The 20,882-nt window shown below is 36.6% G+C and overlaps 2 protein-coding genes across 5 annotated transcripts in view; one reads left to right on the forward strand and one right to left on the reverse strand.

Annotated features, from left to right (window-relative positions):
* Nucleotides 1-841: 841 nt before the first annotated feature.
* Nucleotides 842-9,617, reverse strand: HESX1 (HESX homeobox 1). The gene is made up of 6 exons (XM_086755744.1): nucleotides 9,551-9,617; nucleotides 7,138-7,238; nucleotides 2,634-2,892; nucleotides 2,315-2,517; nucleotides 1,919-2,020; nucleotides 842-994 (listed from the first exon to the last, which is right to left on the reverse strand). The coding sequence occupies exons 3-6, from the start codon at nucleotides 2,845-2,847 to the stop codon at nucleotides 896-898; spliced, it is 618 nt and encodes a 205-aa protein (XP_086611870.1). The 5' UTR covers nucleotides 2,848-2,892; nucleotides 7,138-7,238; nucleotides 9,551-9,617; the 3' UTR covers nucleotides 842-895.
* A 380-nt stretch (nucleotides 9,618-9,997) lies between these two features.
* APPL1 (adaptor protein, phosphotyrosine interacting with PH domain and leucine zipper 1) overlaps nucleotides 9,998-20,882 on the forward strand; it is a 31,317-nt gene continuing 20,432 nt past the window's right edge. For 2 of the 4 annotated variants that reach the window (XM_086755286.1, XM_086755287.1), the window contains exons 1-6: nucleotides 9,998-10,122; nucleotides 14,810-14,908; nucleotides 15,956-16,015; nucleotides 17,975-18,046; nucleotides 18,891-18,978; nucleotides 20,587-20,628. In XM_086755286.1, the coding sequence (XP_086611412.1) occupies nucleotides 10,069-10,122; nucleotides 14,810-14,908; nucleotides 15,956-16,015; nucleotides 17,975-18,046; nucleotides 18,891-18,978; nucleotides 20,587-20,628 (415 nt within the window). In that variant the 5' untranslated portion in view covers nucleotides 9,998-10,068. Of the gene's footprint in view, nucleotides 10,123-14,809; nucleotides 14,909-15,955; nucleotides 16,016-16,611; nucleotides 16,640-17,974; nucleotides 18,047-18,890; nucleotides 18,979-20,586; nucleotides 20,629-20,882 lie in introns of those variants that run through there. The other 2 variants (XM_086755288.1, XM_086755289.1) reach the window with 2 other exon arrangements.

Consider the following 20,882-nt stretch of genomic DNA (forward strand, 5'->3'; position numbering starts at 1 on the left):
TTTGTTTGGTTGGTTGGTTTTTTTTTTTTATAAGGCTCTCCTTATGCATATTGACTTCAGGCTAAATATCAAATATAAAGATAATTAACTTTCATGTATTGTTTAATATAAATGAATTCCACACTGTAAAAATAAATGGCAATGATCTGGATATCTGGTCTGGTCTCAACTGATTTGATCCCGTGAAATGCTGCATTCTGTCATTAAAAGATAACAGGGCAACTTCCATAATTGGAACACTTACACTGGCAAGAGGGGAGATATTCAAGTGGAAGTATTAAATAGGCAAATATCCTAAATTAAATAAAATAGGATATAAAAAAGTTTTAATTTTCAGCTTCTTCTAACCAAACAATTGTTCAAACTGAACAGGCAGTTGAATACTAGCCCTTCCATTTGAGATACCTTTTTCTAAAAATCGTGATCTTTATGAAAACCGTCGTACTCTATAATAAGCTATATAAACTGCAATGTAATGCACAATCTGCTTCAGGTAGCAAGATCTATTTTTCATATTGTGTATTTCAGACTTTAAACAGACTTTTTAAAAAACTATGAAGCTTTTTAAAGTTGTTTTCAATTAGGCTGCAGTAATTCATACTAGATGAAAATCTTGTGCAATTCAAGGTTTGGATTTTTTTAAACTGCAAGAATTGCTAAACTTTTCTGAAATTACTGATTAGAATATTTAGGAAAAGTTCATTTTTCCCACAAAAAGTAGATCATAATAATACTGCAAGTATTTATAGTTTATTTGAATGAAAATTATTATAAACTTTCAAGTCTAAGGATAAAATAATAATTAATATGTCATCATTACTTAATACAAGTTATGAAAATTCCAATAATATTTCTTATTGTATTGTAGTACTGTAACAGCAAACCATCCTTCTTTCTATTCTAGTAGGCTGGAGGTGAAAGTATTTTTCACTATTAGAAACTGAGATTCTCGGTGTGATCTTTTCATCTTTGCACGACGGTTCTGGAACCAGATCTGAAATTGAACAAAAAGACATGCTATTCAGAAATACAGCACTGTAAGCAGAATAAGCTTTGAAACTTAAAAATATTCACACAACTTTACAGTATTTTGTATGATGACAGTTGTTTGGAAGTTCAATACAAATTTAAAGTATGCAGATGATGGCATTTAGCTACCTGCAATAATTTTAACACCACAGACAAAGAAAATAATACCCCCAGCTTAACTGGAAAGTGAGGACCACCTTCACCATAATTAATATAAAAACTAATATTAAACTTCAGTGACACTGAATCAGACCCTGGAAGATTCTGAGCATCTGTAATTCACATACAAGTCTTAAGGTGTTATTTCTTCAGCTGCCTAATTAATTACAGCATCAAGCTTCCCATCAATATAATACTTACATCAAAAGCTTAATAAACATCAAGGTGAGGCCCAAATTCTAATGTTTATGTTATGCTTTTTTATCATATTGGACTACTTGAAAAATCAATAATTAAATCCTTTGAATAGATTTTGCTTTTGGCCAGATGAAGACATAGGTTCAAACATTGGTTTAACATATGTACACTCTACTGACAGTCTCACTAAATACTTAAATCATTTCAATATTTATTTCAAATATGGTGACAGGAATAATATAAACATGATTGTAAAACACGGAAGCAAATTAGAGATTAACAGAGCAGATATCAAGGAAATATTACAGTGATTAATATCTCATCAATGCTATGGAAGAAGGTTTACGATTTCAGAAGGAATTCAATGGGTTCCATTTCACAAATCATTGGAGGCATACCACATGTATACATGTATATTGTTTTAAATTGAGATTATTAAAATTACTGCTACTGCTGTCAAACTACTTATTTATATAACCAGAGACTACATATAAATGGAAATACAGAAAAGTTCAAATAAATTTTTAGTTACCTGGATCCTGTCTTCATCTAAATCTAATTTGCGAGCTAGCTCTTCTCTAATATCAATGCCAGGGTAGGAGTTCATTTTAAAAACATTTTCCAATACTTCAATCTGAGGAGATTAAAACACACTTGTTGAATAGTTATCACTACCTTCATAGCTGTAATAAAGAAAATAAATACAAAAAACCAGCAGACTTCCCAGCAGCGTCTGCACAGTTCTAATTCCATGCATAAACACAGGTCTGCTGAAATTAGCAACATTGCTGTTAATTTACACTAGTTCCGATTACATTTCTCTCTGCAGAGGTAAATCATACTAATTTAGTCAGCTGTTATAGGCTTCTGCCAACATTGTAATAAACTACATTGTTATTAATTTATTGAATACTGAGAAAATCCCTACCTGGTTTCTAGTGAATGCAGTTCTTGGTCTTCTGCCCCTGTACCAGCTCAGTTCTCGTTTGAAAGAGAGCCTTTCAGTGACTGAGAAATATTTTTCACATTTCAAAACTTTTTCCTCTTGCATTGGATTATTGCTACCATGAAATAATGAATTTTCATAGCAAACAGGAATTCGCAGATGGGGATTACTGTCATCACCTAAAACTAGAAAAAGCAAGCAAACGAGCTTAAATTTACCCATTTTCAGTGTAAACATTAAAATATATATGTTTTTAAAGGACTAAAAGCTTGAGAGGTTACAAAACAGGCCGCTGACTTACCCAAGTTGGTGCATGCATCCATCCATGGTCTGTGAGGTTTCACAGCTGGAATGCCATCTTTTTTCTGCTCCAATCCCAAAATACTTTCAATGGAAAACGAGCACTGCGTGCTTTTATTTTCTACAAAACCAGACACTTTCCGAATATTCTGAGACGCTGATGTATTAGCAGCACATAGCGATGTACTTGCCATGCTCCCACCTTCCGCCAGCATAGCATGTATACTGCACTTGTGTTTCTCCACAAGTCCTCCTTATAGCTATGTTGACAAGGGGGTTGGATTTGCAACGTCATTAATTAAAATCTTTTATTAGAAAGTTTTAGCATGTCAATGAAAACTCTCCCACCAAGAGGCACGAGGAGTTAATTGTTTATTTGTTTGCAAGTAATTAGCAACTAATGGTGACACTAGGGGGGCCACCAAGAGGGACAAAAAGTGTTATCTCTTCTAACCAGAACATCGACTTAACTTTCTCAAAAGAAGCTGTGCACAAATATAGTACTTCTCTTTTATTTGAAATCATTAATGTATAAAATCAGTTTTAAAAAAAACTTTATACTCTAATGGACTCCACTTACCTAAACATAGCAGCATGATAGGAAACCAGTCAAGTAATAAGTAATCTCATTTAAGTGAATTTCCTTCCAAGGAAATTTAAAAATAATCTCTTAATGCTATTAGGGTAATCCCGATGAAAATGCCTCTGTTTTTTTCATATGCATATGTAATGGTGAACGTGGTCAATAAAACAACAATAGCTTCTGGCATAAGGCGCTGTGCAGTGGGTTGGCAATGTTGTCAAAGCTCAGTGTAATTGCCTTCCAAGTGCCTGGATTAGTTAAACAGGAACAGTTGCACCAACTATTTTAAATAATTCATGCATTCATTTTTCTTATTAAAATAACTTTACTGCAGCTTTTTTGAAACATACCGTATGTGAAATTTCCTGATGATTCTTTACAGCAAACACCAAATGTAAAGTAACAGAAGCAGTACACTCAAATTTAGTGATTTAATAACAGCCTTTTACTGTTACATATATCTCCCATTTATATATACATATGTCACATGTTCAAAACCAGCTTTTGGTTCAGCATAGCCTCTCTACAGAGATTCCTCCTTTTCTTATTTTAGACAAAGGTTTATTTTAAAATATGCAAAAATGAAAACAATATTTTAATTACCCCTCTTAAGTAAAACTTCTAATTTGGAGCACAGGAACACATATGACTGTGTGCTTTTAGAGGGGAAAACCTAGCCCTCTATTTTTTCTTGTTTTAGAGTTTTCTCAGAGTAGTTGATTGTGTGTTATCAGTCACATTCACATGGCTAACAACTAATATTAAGGAAATAAACAGTACCTCCACTTTGATTTTCTGTATACGTGCAAACAAAAACCACAAAACTAATCTTTAGGAAGAGTCAGAAGGAGGAAAACTGCTAAGGAAATGGCACAGTCTAGAATTGGTGATACATTCTACAGAGCAAAATGCAATCCACACGTGGCTTTACATCAGAAAGACTGATCAGCTGAAGAATGTCGACTGACTTTGTGCTGTGCAATAAGATTGCTGTCAAACCAAACTACCAAAAAGAGTGACAATTCAAGAAGTGATCTTACCAAGGACACTTTATCAGCATCACTATAACCGCAGTGACCACCTGCAAGCTAAGTCCAGCCATCATTTAACAGCCTCAGCAACCACAAAGTGTAGACATACAAAAAAGCCATAAGAACCTACGTATGAAACCACTCCTTGCTGCAATATTTGGTGAACTAGAGGTCAGTGGGAAGCAGTGTTAAGCAAGGGCCTTGCAGCCCTTTATGTTTCACTACACTGTTCCCAACAAGGCAACCTATGACCTTAACAAAGCAACAGGACTCCTTTTATTGACTGCACACACTTATTTTGGGCATTCAGACTGCACACCATGTCCAGAGGTTACTAAGGAGATAATGCAAAGCCTCTTATATAGCAGTGATTGGTAGCTCAGTTTTCTGTCTCTACAGTTTCTACATGGAACACAAGTTTAGGAAAAAAATATTCCCATAAAACACCTTGTGTCAAAAAGAAAACAATACATCTTCTGTACTGAACTTGGAGCTGCTTACCGATTTCTCTATCCTAAAGAGGTGAAAAACATGATCACTGTGAGAAAGGCAGCCTCTTGAATCCAAAAACTAATGTGGACTTTAATAATATAAAAAACATGTTAATGATTATAATATAAATAGCTAGTTTCCAAATATGGTCCACTGTTTTTGTTAACAGAAATTAAAAACACTAACACAAGCACTGATACAAAACACACTTCAGAAAATATTTATTTCTCCTGAATGAATATGAATGAAATTAACCTTAGCCACACAGCTAAGACTCAGATTACCATATACTTCATGTCCCAAAGTGGTAAATACCTTCATAGGTGTTCTCTTCAGGAAGCTATCAAGAACAGTCAATAAAGACAGGCACGTGTGATGCCAAGAGAGACATTTACAATGCATGTATCTTCCCAAAGCTAACCATTAAGTTAACCAAGTAATTACAACTTCTATTTGGTCTCTCTGAGATTGTGGAAGATGGAAAAAAACTTATTTGAGATAGTCTGCTTTTAACTCCCATTTGGAAACACTCATTCTTTCAGGCTTTTTAATGACTTTGAGGAAGTCATTGGTAGCTCTCAAAAAGAATTTTTATAAAATAGGCCAAACCCAGTTAATTCATTCACGAGGCACAGGTCAGAAGTTCACCAAATGCTGCCATCTGGTGTTGAGGCTCGCCCAGCTGTTAAGTTTGTTCAGCAATGTTATCCAAGTAAGGAACTGTGTTATTAAAATAATCATATTACATTCATTTGTTCCATGTTGAATTGAATCAGACCTGGAGACTGCAGTGCAGTCACTGAAACATATCAACATTCTTGTTTTTAAACAGAGTTCATGTTTACAACTACATACAGGACCAGCAAATAAAATACAGACATTCACAAGGTAGATGCTCACACTATGCTCTCTGAGAAATTCAGTGAAATTGAAACATCATGTATCTAAGAGACCCTTATAATGCTAATGCAGCTCCACATAACTGTTTATAAAAATTTCACAAGAAAATATAATTTATTCTAAAGGTAAGAAGCCTACATTATACCAAAGTTACATTATTTCCCTGGATGTGTTCAAGGTCGGGTTGGATGGGCTTTGAGCAACCTCGTCCAGTGAAAGATGTGCCAAAGCGGGGTTGGGACTAGATGATCTTTAAAGGGCCCTTCCAATCCAAACCATTCTATGATTCCAAAACAACATATATGTAGAGATAAATCTACTGGAAAGTCTGGCTGAAGGTCAGTTCAAATGTTGCTAGATTTCTTTGAAGAGAAGTTTGCTTAGTGATAGAAGAAAGCTATTTGTTACCAAGATAAACAGTCACCAAACCTTTCCATAAGAAATGATGATAAAAATATACTTTTCCATAGTACTGAAAACTTTTAAGTTTTAGATCCAAGAATACTTGATAGTGAAGAGCCAGATTAAATTTCTAGGAATTCCCACTGAAAGTGTAAATAGACATTGAGCCTTCACTCAAAAGCTGTATTTCATTATTTTGGGCCATTAGAAATGATCAATGCTTCCCTTGCAACCCATACAAAATTACCTACAGAGTTTTAGTTAAATACCATTGTAGGGGCAATTAGAGCAACACAACAAACATTAAGTTGAAAATCCTAAGTAATCAATAATAGGAGGAATCAATGCTCTTTGGATATGCAAATCCAATCCTCTTACAGCATCACATACTTGATGAGGCAGCAAACTAATCTCCCTTTCAGATTTTGCATCACTGTTGTTTGCCCAGGGACAGTAGAGTTCATCTGTTTAGTAGACGAAGCTCTTGTTCTTTAGAGATGTGAAGCCTCTGAGGACTCTGTTTATACCAGCTGATGAGACCACACCAAGAGTTCTTGGTGGCTTTGGTCCAAAACTCCAATGCCTACTGTTGCAACCTTTTGTCATTGTCACCCATTGCTACTCCACTGCCAGGTCACCTTTCACAATAGCCTGTGCCATATTTTCAGCTTTTTAAAAAGGTATAAATAATATATATAATCTTTCTTGATTACTTATCACACTCAAAAAAATTGCCTTTCAACTCACCTTTACCACAGCTGCTTTACCCAACTGCACCAGTATTTCATCACCTCAGATATTCTGCTGCATATGGCTCCCTTTCAAATATGTTTTGAACACAAGTAACAACGATTATATTCAAAGCCAACCTCAAAATTCAAAAGCTTTTATTAGACATACGTACCTGGAAACCCTTAACACCAATTTTCGCAAAACATGACTAAACGCAGTTAGCTATTTCTTGGCTGAAGTAAAAGCTATTTTGACCCAGGGAGATTAAGCAAACACAGATAAATTCAAGGTAAATCCAAGGGTGGCACAGCAAAAGTCTGAGAAACAGTGTGTTAAACAGTGTGTAATATGCAAATAAAGCCTACTGTATCCAGACAGCTACTTTCACCCTGCAGCAGAGGTAAAATATTTTCTCCATTAGAGGACACCGTGGAATCTTCAAAAGAGCCATTGGCTGCTCTTCTCCCTGTTCACGTAGTATCAGTTACAAGAGTCAGTTCGCCTCATTTTTAGGCCTCTTAGTAAGTACTTTGCAGAAAGAACAACAACAACAAAAAAACAAACCACAAATCCAAAACAAAACAAATCAAACAAACTAATCACACACTAAAAAAGCCTACAATGCTGAAAAAAGTGTAACACTAAAACCCACACTTATTAGAGGGTTCAGAGGGATTCTTCAATACTATCGAATCTCATCTGTTGCTATCAAATTTTTATCTCAAATAAAACTTTTGGATGCCTCGTAACATTTATAGAAAATGTACACAAAAGGTGTACAGGACTAGTAACATCTTACAGAATGTTTCAAGATGAGGGATCTATTAAAAAAACCTAACTACTAATGCAAAGTAGCCCTGGGATACTACAAAATTATTAGAAAGGCCCCACCTTGCTGCTAAACCAAACTGAATCATTAAACCGAATGGCTAAGATCCACAGAAACAAGACATATTTTTATGCTACATACCAAAGCACATTTCTACATATTAAACATATGTTTGTTAGTGCTTTGTTTTTTCTTCTACAAAACATTTAATTCTCAAAGAACTGTCCTCTCTTCATAGCAGCTCAATAATTTATTTTTTTTTCTTCTGCCACTTACAGCTGTAAATATACAAGGCTAACTAAAACCAATTCCTTTTAAAGTTACTACCTTCCTCATTTCTGCTAGGGAAATGCATATTATAGTACAAAGCAGAGAGTATTTTTTTTAATTTCTTACAGAAGACCACTGTAAAACTTAGTCACAAGTTAACTGATTGCAAAACCAGAAAGCTATGCACATATATACAGGTCATGAACCAATGCAAGTGTTCTGTCACACAATAATCACAGATACAAGACTTAGTCTTTAAAATACCTTGTAATATAACTCTATATTATTACTCTCATATGACAGGGAAAGAGAGGAGTCGTGTGAGTTGCTTCAGTCAAGTGAGTCACCAGCTGAGCTGGTAAATGAACTGACTGAACAGCTTTAATTTTGAAATTTCCTCACCATTTCCTACAAAAATATCCAAACTAAACAAAACCTCTGCACCTCAAAAATCTTTAATTGTTTGTAATTTAATACCAGCCTTTTCCTTTATCTGCTTTTAAACATAATACATGATCGAATATAACAAAGAAATGTCTCCGTAACAAGACTGCACAATAGTTAATCATTTGCTTTGCTGGATGACTTCGTGTACCTTCTAATCTAGTTTTATACTAAGGTCATCTGGCCACAAAAAGGCAAAATCAGCAAGGCAATAGTAGATTTTTTTTTTTAGTTGTAATAATAAATGTATCTAAAAAGTGACTGATTATCTATTAAAATGCAGAAATGAAATAATTTTCAGAGTTGAACCAGTTCGCAAATTCAAATATGTTCTACAATTTAGTTTTTCTTTTGTTAGTTTTAATAGTGAGAATTTTATGCAGCCTCTTCTTTGACAGTCGATTTAGATGAATACTCTTGATTAGCAATTTGTACATACTCAATGCCTCCTAAAAGACTTACTCTTCTTAAAATATTAACCACTTAACCTGCAGAAATAATTTAAAGTACAATAACTTTGGTAAAAAAAAATACTAATTACAGAGGGCAATTCAAGAACACGCTCTTTTTTAAACAGCGCGCAATGATCGGTTCAATTCCAGTGAGCCCTCACAGTAGCTTTAAGCATTTACAACTGGCCACCAACGCGTAGCACCAAGCTCATCCAGGCTCAGAAATTAGGGGGTCCATTAGGATTGATTATACTCTTGCTTCTGACGGGGAAAATTGTGGTCAGCAGTGGGGGTTTTTTTTGTTTTTTTTTGGTTTTTTTTTTGTTTTTTTTGGTTTTTTTTTAAGTAGGTACACCAAGCCTTCAGCTGAAGCTATAACTTGGTAACAGAAAATACCAGGTGTTTAGGGATAGAAATACTTCCTTCACAGTAGTGCTAGTGGATAGCGGGGAAAGACGCGACAGGGATAAAAGGAGACTTCCCGAAAGGGACGCTCCAGGTATCATCACAAAGGCGCAAACGATGACTTCCATCGTCACAGCGACACAGCAGCATCAGTTTTACCCGCCAAGACAATTGTCTGTCAGTTCTGAGAAGACAGTACCAGTCAGAACAAAACCAACTAGGGCTAGGAGACACGGATTTTTAACACAGACCGTGTAACTACCAACGCAAAAAGGGAAAAAAAAAAAAAAAAAAAAGTTTGGCTGCTTTTTCCCAGCAACCTCGCTTGACAACCATCACCTGCACGGCCGGTCACAGCGTGGCGACCTTCCCACTCACCTCCCCGCACGGGGGGCGGGCGGACGCTCTCCCGAGAAGCGGGAGCTGAGGTGACCGCCCAGGGGCCGCTCCGCTCCGCTCCGCTCCGTTCCGCTCCGCTCCCCCTTTACTGACGGGGAGAAGGAGGGCGCGGCTGACTCGCAAGAGCTCGCGCTTGCAGGGGCACGGAGCGGACCGACCCACAGCGCGAGCCCTTCCCGCCAGGCGGCCGCCGAGGCGGGAACACAGGAGCGGAGCCGCGTGGCCACGCACAGGCGCCACGCGACTCAAAGCGCCGACAGCCCCAACACGCGCCTGTAGGCAGACAGATAGCCCCACGAACCAATAACAAGTTGGGCAGGTGGGGTGGAAGAACCAATGGAAAGGCCAGGCGGGCAGCGGAGGGGGTGGGACATCCGGCGCGAAGGGGGGCGGGGGCGGCCGTGTTGTGACTGGGGAGAAGGGGAGGGGTCCCGCGGGCTGGGCGTGCTGTGAGGTGCGGGAGCTGCAGCGGCGTAGAGTCAGCCCCGGCCGCCGCCATGCCCGGGATCGACAAGCTGCCCATCGAGGAGACGCTGGAAGACAGCCCCCAGGTAAGAGAGGCAAGACGCAGCCCGGTGGGTGGAGGGCGGATCGGGCCCAGCCCGTGGGCGCCGGGCCTAACGCGGCTCCCCGCTCGCTTCCTCTCCGCGTTGGAGGAGCTCCGGCGGTGGCCGGGAGGGGAGGGAAAGCGCTCACCGGCAGCGGGACAGGGACGCGGCGTGCGGGGCCGGGTGCCTTCCTGTCCTCCTCGCCGCTGTGGCGGGGGCCCGGGGCCGGGAGTCAGCCGGGCTGTCAGCCTCGACTGTCCCCGCCTGCGAGCGTCCCCCCGTCTCCGCGGCGCCTTCTCCCCGCTGCCGTCCCCGCCTCCGCTCGGGGCTCCGGGCGGGCTGGTGCGTTGGTTGTAAAGCAGCGAGCTCGGTAACGATTTTCCGGAGGGGCTGAGCTTCGGCGTCGAGCGTCAGGGAGTAGCTTGCACTGACTCCCTTGCTTCCCCACCCCCGTATTTACGTTTGTGACTTGTTTTGGAGACCTCTTGTTGACAAAACCCGTCTTCGCTTCTGAAAGGGATTTTTCTTATTTTCGCGTTTTGCTGAAAACGCATGAAGGTTTAATAGATGCGTATGAAAAGCAGTTATTGGATGAGGTTATCGTGGTGGTTGTTAACCCTGTAAGTAGGTGGGAAATGTAGGGTGCTGAGAGGCCTTTAATTGCTCTGATATCTTCAGTTTCTGCAGCTTGACCTTTGTCAGTGATGCCGTATATTGCACTGGCATTTCTTTCGTGTTCCTGTTAAGCAGGAAAAGCTTTATTCAATTGCCCTGGTTTCTCTTGCTGGCAGCAACGACAAGTGCTTTGTATCACTCTTCCTAGATGTGAAAAAATAAAAAAAAAAAGTTTACAATATATCTTCTTTTATTGCAGCCTTTTGAATTAAGGTCTTTGTTTTTCTGCATTGTTTATGTAGATGACCAAGACTTCCTGTATTCCAATAGCATATACATTGGTAGTTTTGATTCCTTGGCCATAGGAAAATAAACTTTCACTTGCTTAATAGGGAATTTTGACCCCTAAAATGACAACCACTTTACCAATCTACATCAAATGACAGGGCGACTTAGAAAAGGCACCAGAAGGCAGCCACGCAGGAAGTGTATCCTTGCTTGCCAAAGGACAGTGCCCCATATAGCTCAGCTACTAGGTGTTAGATGAGATTGAGCCTGTAGAATGGTCTCTGGGCCAGAAACTAAACCTGAGGTACTCTCATGAAGAGGAAAAAAAAATTGAAAGTGTTATAATAATAGTAATTTAACAAAATTATCTCTTGAAGGTCTGTTCTCGGTAAATGAAAGTCAGAACTATTCATATTTACAGAAAACGTCAATTGTGAGATGAATTTAGAGTCCTTAAAAAGTGGGATGTAGGGGATAGCCCTTAAGACTGGAATGTCATTTGGGAAGCATGTGCAAAAAAGTTACATATTGAAACATAATTATAAATTCTAGAATCTTTAATTTGAGTTATCTGTGATACAGACTTGCGAAGCCTAGCTCAGCCCAATGAGTTTGATGTGCTTAAACTGTTAGATTTGGTGATATCTTCTTCAGTTTTAGGTACAAAATTTTACCTTTCAGTCAACCTATATTTCAGGTGAATTCTGGCTAACCACTTCTAAGAAGAACGTAACTAGGATTCTGTAGTCGTCTCTTACATTAGTTAATTTCTGTTGTTTTGAAATCAGTGCAATGAAAACGACAAAAGAAAAAACCTTGTTTTCTTTAGGAGTTGCCAGGACTTTCTAATTGACATGTTCCTGCTGTAATATTGAAAAAGATGGTCAGACTAGGTCATTGTTTAGTGCTGGACTGTGGACTGGAGTTTTGCACCTTTACACGTATTTCAGAGACTAACTTCAGGCATATAAACAACATATCCAACTTATTCTGTATCTGAGGGAAGGAAAGGCTTTTCTAAAATGGTAAAACCCATTCATTTCCTCTTGTCGCAGGATAAAAATCTAACCGCTGTGGTTTTAGATGTAAACCAAATACCAAGTTTACGTAGTCTTTTGCTGTGCAAAGTAGTGCAATTTAAATATTAACTTAGGGCATATATTACACACATAGTCAGTGTTTACGTATATATATTTAGAGAGAGTTTCTGCTCAGACTTATTTGCATTCCCGAAGTATTGCACAATAAAAAAGCCAAAAGACTTGATAGTACAGGCTTTATCTCATGTCACTTACAGTACCATACATAAGGCATAGAACGCTTAACAATTCACTGACTTCTAATCAGGAGGTTTCTTTGTGCAGCTTGTCACTGGTAGTTTCTAGTGTACCTGTTTATATATATGGGATGAAAGCATCTTAAAGAACAAGTGAAATCATGCAGAGTTTTACTAGGAACATGAGCAAACCATTCCTCTAATTTTTTTGCTAAGCCATAGTCTGCCATAACTTGTTTACAGTTTCAAGTTATTTTCTTTCCATCAATATCGTACAGTGTCAGTTTAAAGTCTGGACATGAAAACCTCATATTTTTACAATAAAACGTAACAATGCTTTTATTCTACAGTGTTCAGTTTTAAATAGTAAGCATAATCCAGAAACCTTAAATTATACTCCTTTAAAATTACAAGTTCATGTTTATTAATGTGCATGTTTCTTAATGTTCAAGTTTAAAGGTGATGAGTGTATAATTCAGTGGTTATGGTACTATGTAATTTTTTCTTTTGCATTCTTTCATGTATATCTTCTTTAGTGGAAGAGTCAGAGCTATTAGGATGACACAACATGTTGCCACACCTGGCAAACATTTGAGTTCTTCTCCACCTCCTTCCTCCTCCACCTCCCTTTTCCACTTGTTTTATAAATTAGAACCACCATTAATGTGATTTATTGTATAGATGATGATGTTTGATTGCATTTTTTTAAATTTAAGTATCTTGTAGGCATTTTATGGTATGATCATATTTGTGAGACAACTAGGCATCTAATAAGTTAAATAAAATAATTTAATGTCAAAAGATTTATCGAATAATATACTTTATACAGGTTTTGTTATGTACTTCTTGATTATCATTAAAAGCAGAAAGTCAGAAAAGTATCTGAAAAAGACCTCCATCCTTCAAGGGGAGATGGACTAAAGTCTAAGTCATTTCAAGATAAGTCTTTGATGTAGCAAGAACTTCCAATAATGAAACCCCCACAATTCATGTGCAGTGCGATCCAGTGCTTTTCACTGATCTCATCAGAGAGGTTTTCCTGATGTCCAGACTTGTGTCAGTCTTTCATTATTCTCACAGGTCCCATGAGTTCCTTCCCTTCCTCTTTGAGGAAAATACAATTATTTAGCCTAGGGAAGATTAAGAAAGAGAATTTCCAATTTCAGCAACCATAATTTTGAGGAAAAAAAAAACAGTTCTGTACTTTGATTCTTTCAGTTTTCTGTCTGACGTTAATTTTAGTGTAAACTTAAAACAAAAACACAGTCTTGCTAAAACAATACTAGCCTTAAAGGCTTTATTTTGTGAGTCTTACTCCTGTTTCTACATTCAAGCATCCCAACCAATATTTTAGATTAGGAAAAGCGAATGTAGCCTGTGCAGAGTTATAGGTACATTTTCTGCTCTTCCCCCTCTTGGGTTTTTTGTCTTGGTGAAAGGAAGTAACATTGCTTCCAAGTGCAAAAAGGATGCAAGAACACTGAGTCAGCATCTCATTTAAGCTTAAGGCCAAATTATGCCTGAGCAACCTGATTGCCTTCTCATCCAGAGTCAGTCATTTAATCACAGGGAAGAGCAGTGGATGTCATTTACCTTGACTTCAGCAAGAATTCTGACACAATCTTTGGTAACATCTTTCTGGCCAAAATGGAGAGGTGCGGACTGTGACCTGGGTGAAAAAACTGCCTGGGTAGTTGAGCTTAAAGAGTAGTGATCAGTTTTGAAGTCTAATGGGTGGGCAGTGATAAAAAGGTTGATTTTGAGGTGGATACTGTTAAGCACCTTCAGCAGTGATGCAGGCAGTGCAATAGGATGCTTAGTCATCAAGCTTGTGGGTGACACCAGATAAGGAACAGGTTGACTGACAAGCTGGGGTAAGGACAAAAGGACAGATCTTTTCACTCCCTTTCGCCATGGAGTGCTTAGTGGGGGGAACATGTATCTTAAGAACAACAAGATGTAGGTTGTACTGGTTTATTTTGATTTGGCTTTTAGTTCCTCAGCCTTTTGATCGCAGAATTGACTGTTCTTGCACAGGTGAATTATAGGTCCGAGCATAGCTAGCAACTGTCTTCATGCAGGACGGATAGTATCAGAATGCCACAGCCTTTGTTTTGATCTCATTGCAGAAGAAATATGTATACCTGGTATGCTATTTAATACCAGTCTTCTTTACCCTTTTCCTTAGCAATGTGCTGTAGTGAATCCAGTGGTTGCCAGAGTTCCAACTTTTTTATACACTTATCCATCTCCCTTGGTCCTTTCCTTTCTGAAAATGTACTTGTATTAACCTGGAGAGAGGCTGACATTAGGCATGAGGCTGAGCTTGGATATCTTTTAAGATTCTCTGGCATGCAACATGTATCATTCCTGTTAACAGTGTTGGAGGGTTTATAAATTTTTCAGTAATCAAACCTGATGTAATGCTATTTAACTTTGAAATTCTGTTACATTTAAATACTGCTTTGCTAACTTGACATGTTAAGTGTTTTGGCTGTTTCGTTTTTACAGACCCGGTCATTGCTGGGAGTATTTGAAGAAGATGCTGCTGCAATTTCCAATTACGTCAATCAGTTATTTCAAGCCATGCGCAGAATATATGATGCACAGGTAGTGTTAATGAAATTCTTGAATGCATTATAAAGCTTTTGAACCACATTTCATGTCTCTTGCTTTTTTTGAAATTATTATAAGCAATATAAAATAAAAAATTAAATGATTGTTTATGTTAGGGATTGGTAAAGACTAAATTATTGTGATTTCTTTTGCAAGAGAATTTCTTATGACAAGTAAAAAATATTTTCTGGTCTTCTAGTAGTTTTATTTCCCAAGTGTTTCTAAAATGTTTCCCATCATGATCTTGGTGTGTACCAACTGGGAAATTATTTTTTTACCTACAATATATTCATGTTTCATGCATCATCTGTAAGTAACTGCTATTTTCTGCCAAAGGCAGAACCTATTTTGTGTATTTTTCTGAACAATTGAGTTTATGGCTGTCTTTTAATTTGTATATACTTGAACTGTTTGACTTTTTTACTGACCTGTTACTTTTGCTTTTCATACTTTTATTTTACTGTTTTTACTTTAATGACTAGTATATTTATTGTAGGTTTGTCACTATGTAGTCTTATTTTACTGCCTTTCTATTTAGCTTGTAATTTCTATATTTTCTCCTTCAACTGCATCATGAAAGATGAAGTAGTAACGTACCATGAACCTGCTAATTAGGTGCTGTCTGCGTACAAGTACAAAGCAGTTTGTAAACAGGTAGTACTGAGATTCATTGTAATCTTTTTCTTTCCTTTACAGATAATAAATTGCTAATATTCAGTAACTAGGACAGCTGATTTGCAATAATTAAATGCAAATATGGGCTACATGAAAAATACAGGAATCAGTGCACATAGTACAGGCTGTGAACTTGATATTTCTGAACACTGGTTACCTGTAACTCTAAATAATGTTAGCAAAATGGAAGGGCAGGATGCTTAGTTTTTCTGAAAATCTGTAGTCAGATTTTAAGTTCCATGTCTGTTACAGTTTCCTCTTCAAATATGTGATTTTTTTTTTTTTTAATATCAATTTAAATAAAAAAGTTACAAGCTTGGATTGTTTTTGTTTTTTGTTTTTTGTTTTTTGTTTTTTTTTAATCAGAATGAACTAAGTGCAGCAACTCACTTGACTTCAAAGCTTCTGAAGGAATATGAGAAACAGGTATTGTGTCAATAATTGTTTTTGCGTGGTCAAGGAGTATGTATTTTTGTAGCTTTTTATCTCCCAGAGCACAGCGTAGAATGCATTTAGGTTTGGTGTGGATAAAATGAGCTGCTGTAGTTGGTGGCTCGAATCTTTGCCAAAATAATCTACTGTCTTCATATTAGTTCTTCCAACTAAAACAGAATGAAGTTCCTCTTGCCACGATGAATATTAGTAAGTTCTGGGATATTTTACTTTTGGATCAGTGTTTTGGGGGTTGCTTAGGGTGGTGGTGAGGCTTTGTTTCATAAACCCATTTACTGTTAAGTGCTTTAATTTTACTAGTCACAAAGAGAAGAGATTGCACAGCAGTCTCCAATTAACAATGATAATTTACTCTTATTGGGAGAATAATTTTATCTCTGAAAGCGCAGATTGTGGAATCCGTAATTTTCTCCCCTGGTAGCCTAGCCTGTACTATGAAGGGTTTCCTATTCGTAGCTATACTGCTGGGAGCCCTTTTCTGAGATGGATGTTAAAAATAAAAAGTCACTCCTTTTAAGGGCGCTGTGCTACCTATCTTCATTCTCCAGCTAATGAGGTGAACTGGAACAAGTACTATTTATGAATTATTTTGGTTTGGTGAGTCTTTCTGAAGGGGTGAGATGACATTTTATTTTTCCTTTGTGAATCGTTACTAACGAATAGATGCAATGCAGATAGGATCAGAACCACAAGGGTGCTGATCCAAAAGAGTAGTGAGTATTCATACCTACACATACCTACAGCAGTTCCATTAGGAAGAGGTGGAGAAACAGAGAGATGTAGAATGTTTGATTTTTTTTTTTAAGTCTTATATTCCTAATAACTGAATGGAAATGCTACTTAAGATGTCTGTGCACTGTCCAAATTGTAACAGGAATTAAGTTATTTCTGTGTTTTTTTCTTTTTTTTTTTTTTTTTTTTTTAAGAAGTAGATGCAGTACTGTCATTGGAATTGTTTTGACATTGTTGATACAGTGTTAAATAGACTTTAATGACACAGCTGTTTAATTAATTGCACTGTTTCTGCTGTTTTCTAGCAAAACTATAGTTTTTGCAAAATCAAAATGAAAGAACTAGCTTCGGATTAGAAGAACCAATTAGATATTCTTATGCATTAGCAGTTACAGATATCAAAATATACACCAAATATCCTTATTTCAGTTACAGTTTGCTACATGCATTGAGAAGAAGGAGGGGGGAACCTAACAAGCTGGAAGGAGGTGCTCAAAATTTTTAATAAAGAGTTGAGGGTTTTTTTTTTATATTTCCAAGGGTTTTATGTATAGCTGCTGTGAATGAAAAGAAGAAATAAGTCAGCATTGGACCTTTAACTTATTTTTCTGATTTGTCTCCTTTGGACTGCCTTTTTCACAGTCAGGTGATTAGCTTAAAAACGCACAACTAATGTTTCAACTGAATTATTTATTTTGTCAGTTGTGACCATTTTGGTCATACTTTTGCCTCCGTCAAGGCATTATAGAAGTAAACACTTTTGGATGGTTTAAAAATTTCACATAATTTAAGAGCTATAAGTTTAAAATGAACACCAAATATTGCTTAATTTTTGATACTTGTAAGATAATTTGCAAAGCTGGATAAAAATATTCATAGATGTCAAGTCTGCATCTTTCCTGATTTTTAAAAATAAAATCTATTAATTTATCTATTAATTAATCAGTCTATTTAAAAAACAGATTAAATTTTTTTAATGAGAATTGTTTATTGCTTTTCCCCCCCAAAAATATTACTACTTCACAGGACAATAAAGAAGTGCTTCAGTGTATCTTAACTGTATAATTTTGTAAAATAATGGAATACCCAATTCATTCATAGACATGATTCATCTAGTTTTATGAATGGCAGAAAACATTGCAAACAACAGTGTTTTATTTTTATAATATTTTTTTTAGCGTTTCTTCTGTTTTCTTTTAGCGTTTTCCACTAGGAGGAGATGATGAAGTTATGACTTCAACTTTACAGCAATTTGCAAAAGTGATAGATGAGGCAAGTACTTGATTTTTTTCATCTAGTTTGCTGATGTTGTCATGTATAGACTTTAAATTGCTTACTTATTCCAGCCTTTTTAAAGGTAGGAGGCACAGAAATGGCTTTCATTTGTAAGGTAACACTAATTGTATATTGCAGCATATATTTAAAGTGATATAACCGGAAGATAAAAAAATCAGTTCAGCAAAATTAGGATACATTGAGGAAGAATGTAGTTTAACTTACTGTATATACAGCCAAAAGCCATTACAGAATGGCAGTTAGAAACAATTTTCCATGAGGTTATTTGTTTTGCCTGATTTCACATACTTGACTGACAAAGGAGCCTCCTGCTGTCTGTATCAGAGACAGAGCCTGACTCTATGAAAAACAACTTAGCACCATTAAGATCTGAATCAGGTTTTTTTTTCTGTGATCCTTCTCCTCACTTTTAACATTACTTAAACAGCATTTTGGAAGGAACAACACATTTGTTGTACCTGTGTAACCTGTGAAAGATGGGCTGCCAGGTAGCTGGAGGGAAACTGGAGAAATAAATTGACTAGTCATCAGAGTGCATGCGGCCATCTTCTGACATGATCCAGTGGAGTGCTTGGAATACTCCAGTATTCCTCCAGTATACTCCAGCGGAGAACTTGAAAAGTAGAGACAAATACTAAACTCTAAAGGTCTTCTATAAAAAGCTAGTGATGAGATCAGGAACTTAGAAAAGGATAGATGTAATAAATGAATGTGCAAAATTATGTTTGAGTTCTACATGTTGTCTTTGAGTGAAATTGTTTTGTTTTATTTTATCTCAGCACTGTTTTCCAAAAATTTCCTTCTTTCTCGTCTTTTACAGCTCAGCTCTTGCCATGCAGTACTTTCAACTCAACTTGCAGATGCAATGATGTTTCCCATTACCCAGTTTAAAGAAAGAGATCTAAAAGGTAGAGCGCTCGAACAAATACTGGTTTTATCACTAGCAGCAATAACAAAAACGTAGCTTTTAATCTCCATAGCTCTTGTTTCTCTAAGTAGAATACAGCGCTTATTTTTCAGCTCTCAAAAGTATGCACCTCACAATTTAAAAAAAAACCTAAGCTATTTCTGTTCATGAGACTATTACAGTTGAAGAACCTCACACTATTACCGTTTCAACAAAAATATTACTTATGTTATGGAAGCACTTACCTTCTATTCAAGATGAAAATTTTGCAGTTACTGTAAATATTAGGAAAGATTAATTTTCAGATAATTAGCACGTTCAGGAAATATTTGTGTGTATTACAATACTGTAACATCAATATAATGGCTGGAGTAAACTCAAAAGGCAAAGTGCCAAGGTTGTAGTACTTGTTATATTATTAAAATTTAGTAAGGTGGTTCTTCAACCCTGCTGGTAATATAGTTGGCAGACATAAGATGCTTCCAACTTATTATTTTTGTAACAGTTGTATCTTATTCTGCCTGGTCTAAAATAATATATAATATGTCTGATTGTGATAGATTTTATTTGAAATGCTAAAGTGAATAGACTGGTGTAGCAAATGGTCCTCAAATAAAAATTATGAGAGTTAAAATAAAAATAACTTAAATCCCTAATGTGAACATACTAGAGTGGGTATACCTAACATGAACATTTTAAGTCTAAACTGAAATAAAAGTGACAACTCTTCCATAACTCTTTGTGAATCTTGGAAATTACTTATTTGTCAGTAATTTGTTGCAAAATTGTGGATTAAATAGACTATGCTTTCTGAGCAAGAGAACATGAGTATCTCAAGGCTAATATTACTCCTCAAAACCTATAAAATCTCCTGTTAATATTTACTGAAGAAGCATCCCTGAGGCAATAATTGCAAATTAAGTTTTCCCACTGGAAGTTTCTAACCACCAACTGATGTAGCCTTTAATGATAACATACTTCTTTATGGACTTGACAGGCACTTTCTGTAAAGCTTTTACATGCATTTTTATCTTTGCTGTACCATACAGTTGAACATAGCTCTCTGCTTGTTTATGTTGTATTACAACACAAAACCACAATCAAGATCAGAACAAGTGCTAAGTATTGTATTGTTTTCTGTTTCCTGACACAGTGAGACTAAAGAACCACTTAGACCATGACTAATTTTAGGTAGGAGGAACCACAATGTGTTTGGGGCTTTCCTTTGATCCAGTGATACTTCCCCATCTCCTGTGCTTCCCCTTCCCCAACTCAGACCAGAACTCTGACCAGAAATATAAGTGACACATTTGTATTGATGATATCTTTCAAAGTCTTTTGAAAATAAGTTCCTTCTTAACTTATTACAGTACAGTATCTTTTTTTTGGCAAGCCAGACAGTCACATAAATGATATTCAGGCTCTCAGTAGAGGCAGACTTTCCAGGCCATGTAGTGTAACTGGTAGTTCAGTACAGTACAAAGTGTGAAGTACAACTGTTCAGTAGTGAAACATTGCATGAGAAACCTTATATATATATATATATATATATATATATAAATGTTATGTTAATAACAACTTACTTAAATTGTGATATGTTGTTTTGTAGAGATACTAACTCTAAAAGAAGTTTTCCAAATTGCGAGCAATGGTAAGTGTAAAATACTTATTGATATAGATATTACAAGATGACAGTATTATTGTAGGTTATTTACTCAGAAAACTAGTGAAGATATTTGCAAAGCTTAAAGTGACTAATTAAGGTGTAATTTTTTTCAGGGATACTTAGACACCCAGCTTTCCTTGGTTCACTTGTAAATCCCTGCTTTGTGTACCCTAGTGTTATGGCAAATTGACAGTATTAGTATTTTTTACAATACTTTAAATGTATCTATAATTATTAAA

This window comes from Chlamydotis macqueenii, chromosome 10 (assembly GCF_036417535.1).
Source record: "Chlamydotis macqueenii isolate bChlMac1 chromosome 10, bChlMac1.mat, whole genome shotgun sequence".
NCBI lineage: Eukaryota > Metazoa > Chordata > Aves > Otidiformes > Otididae > Chlamydotis > Chlamydotis macqueenii.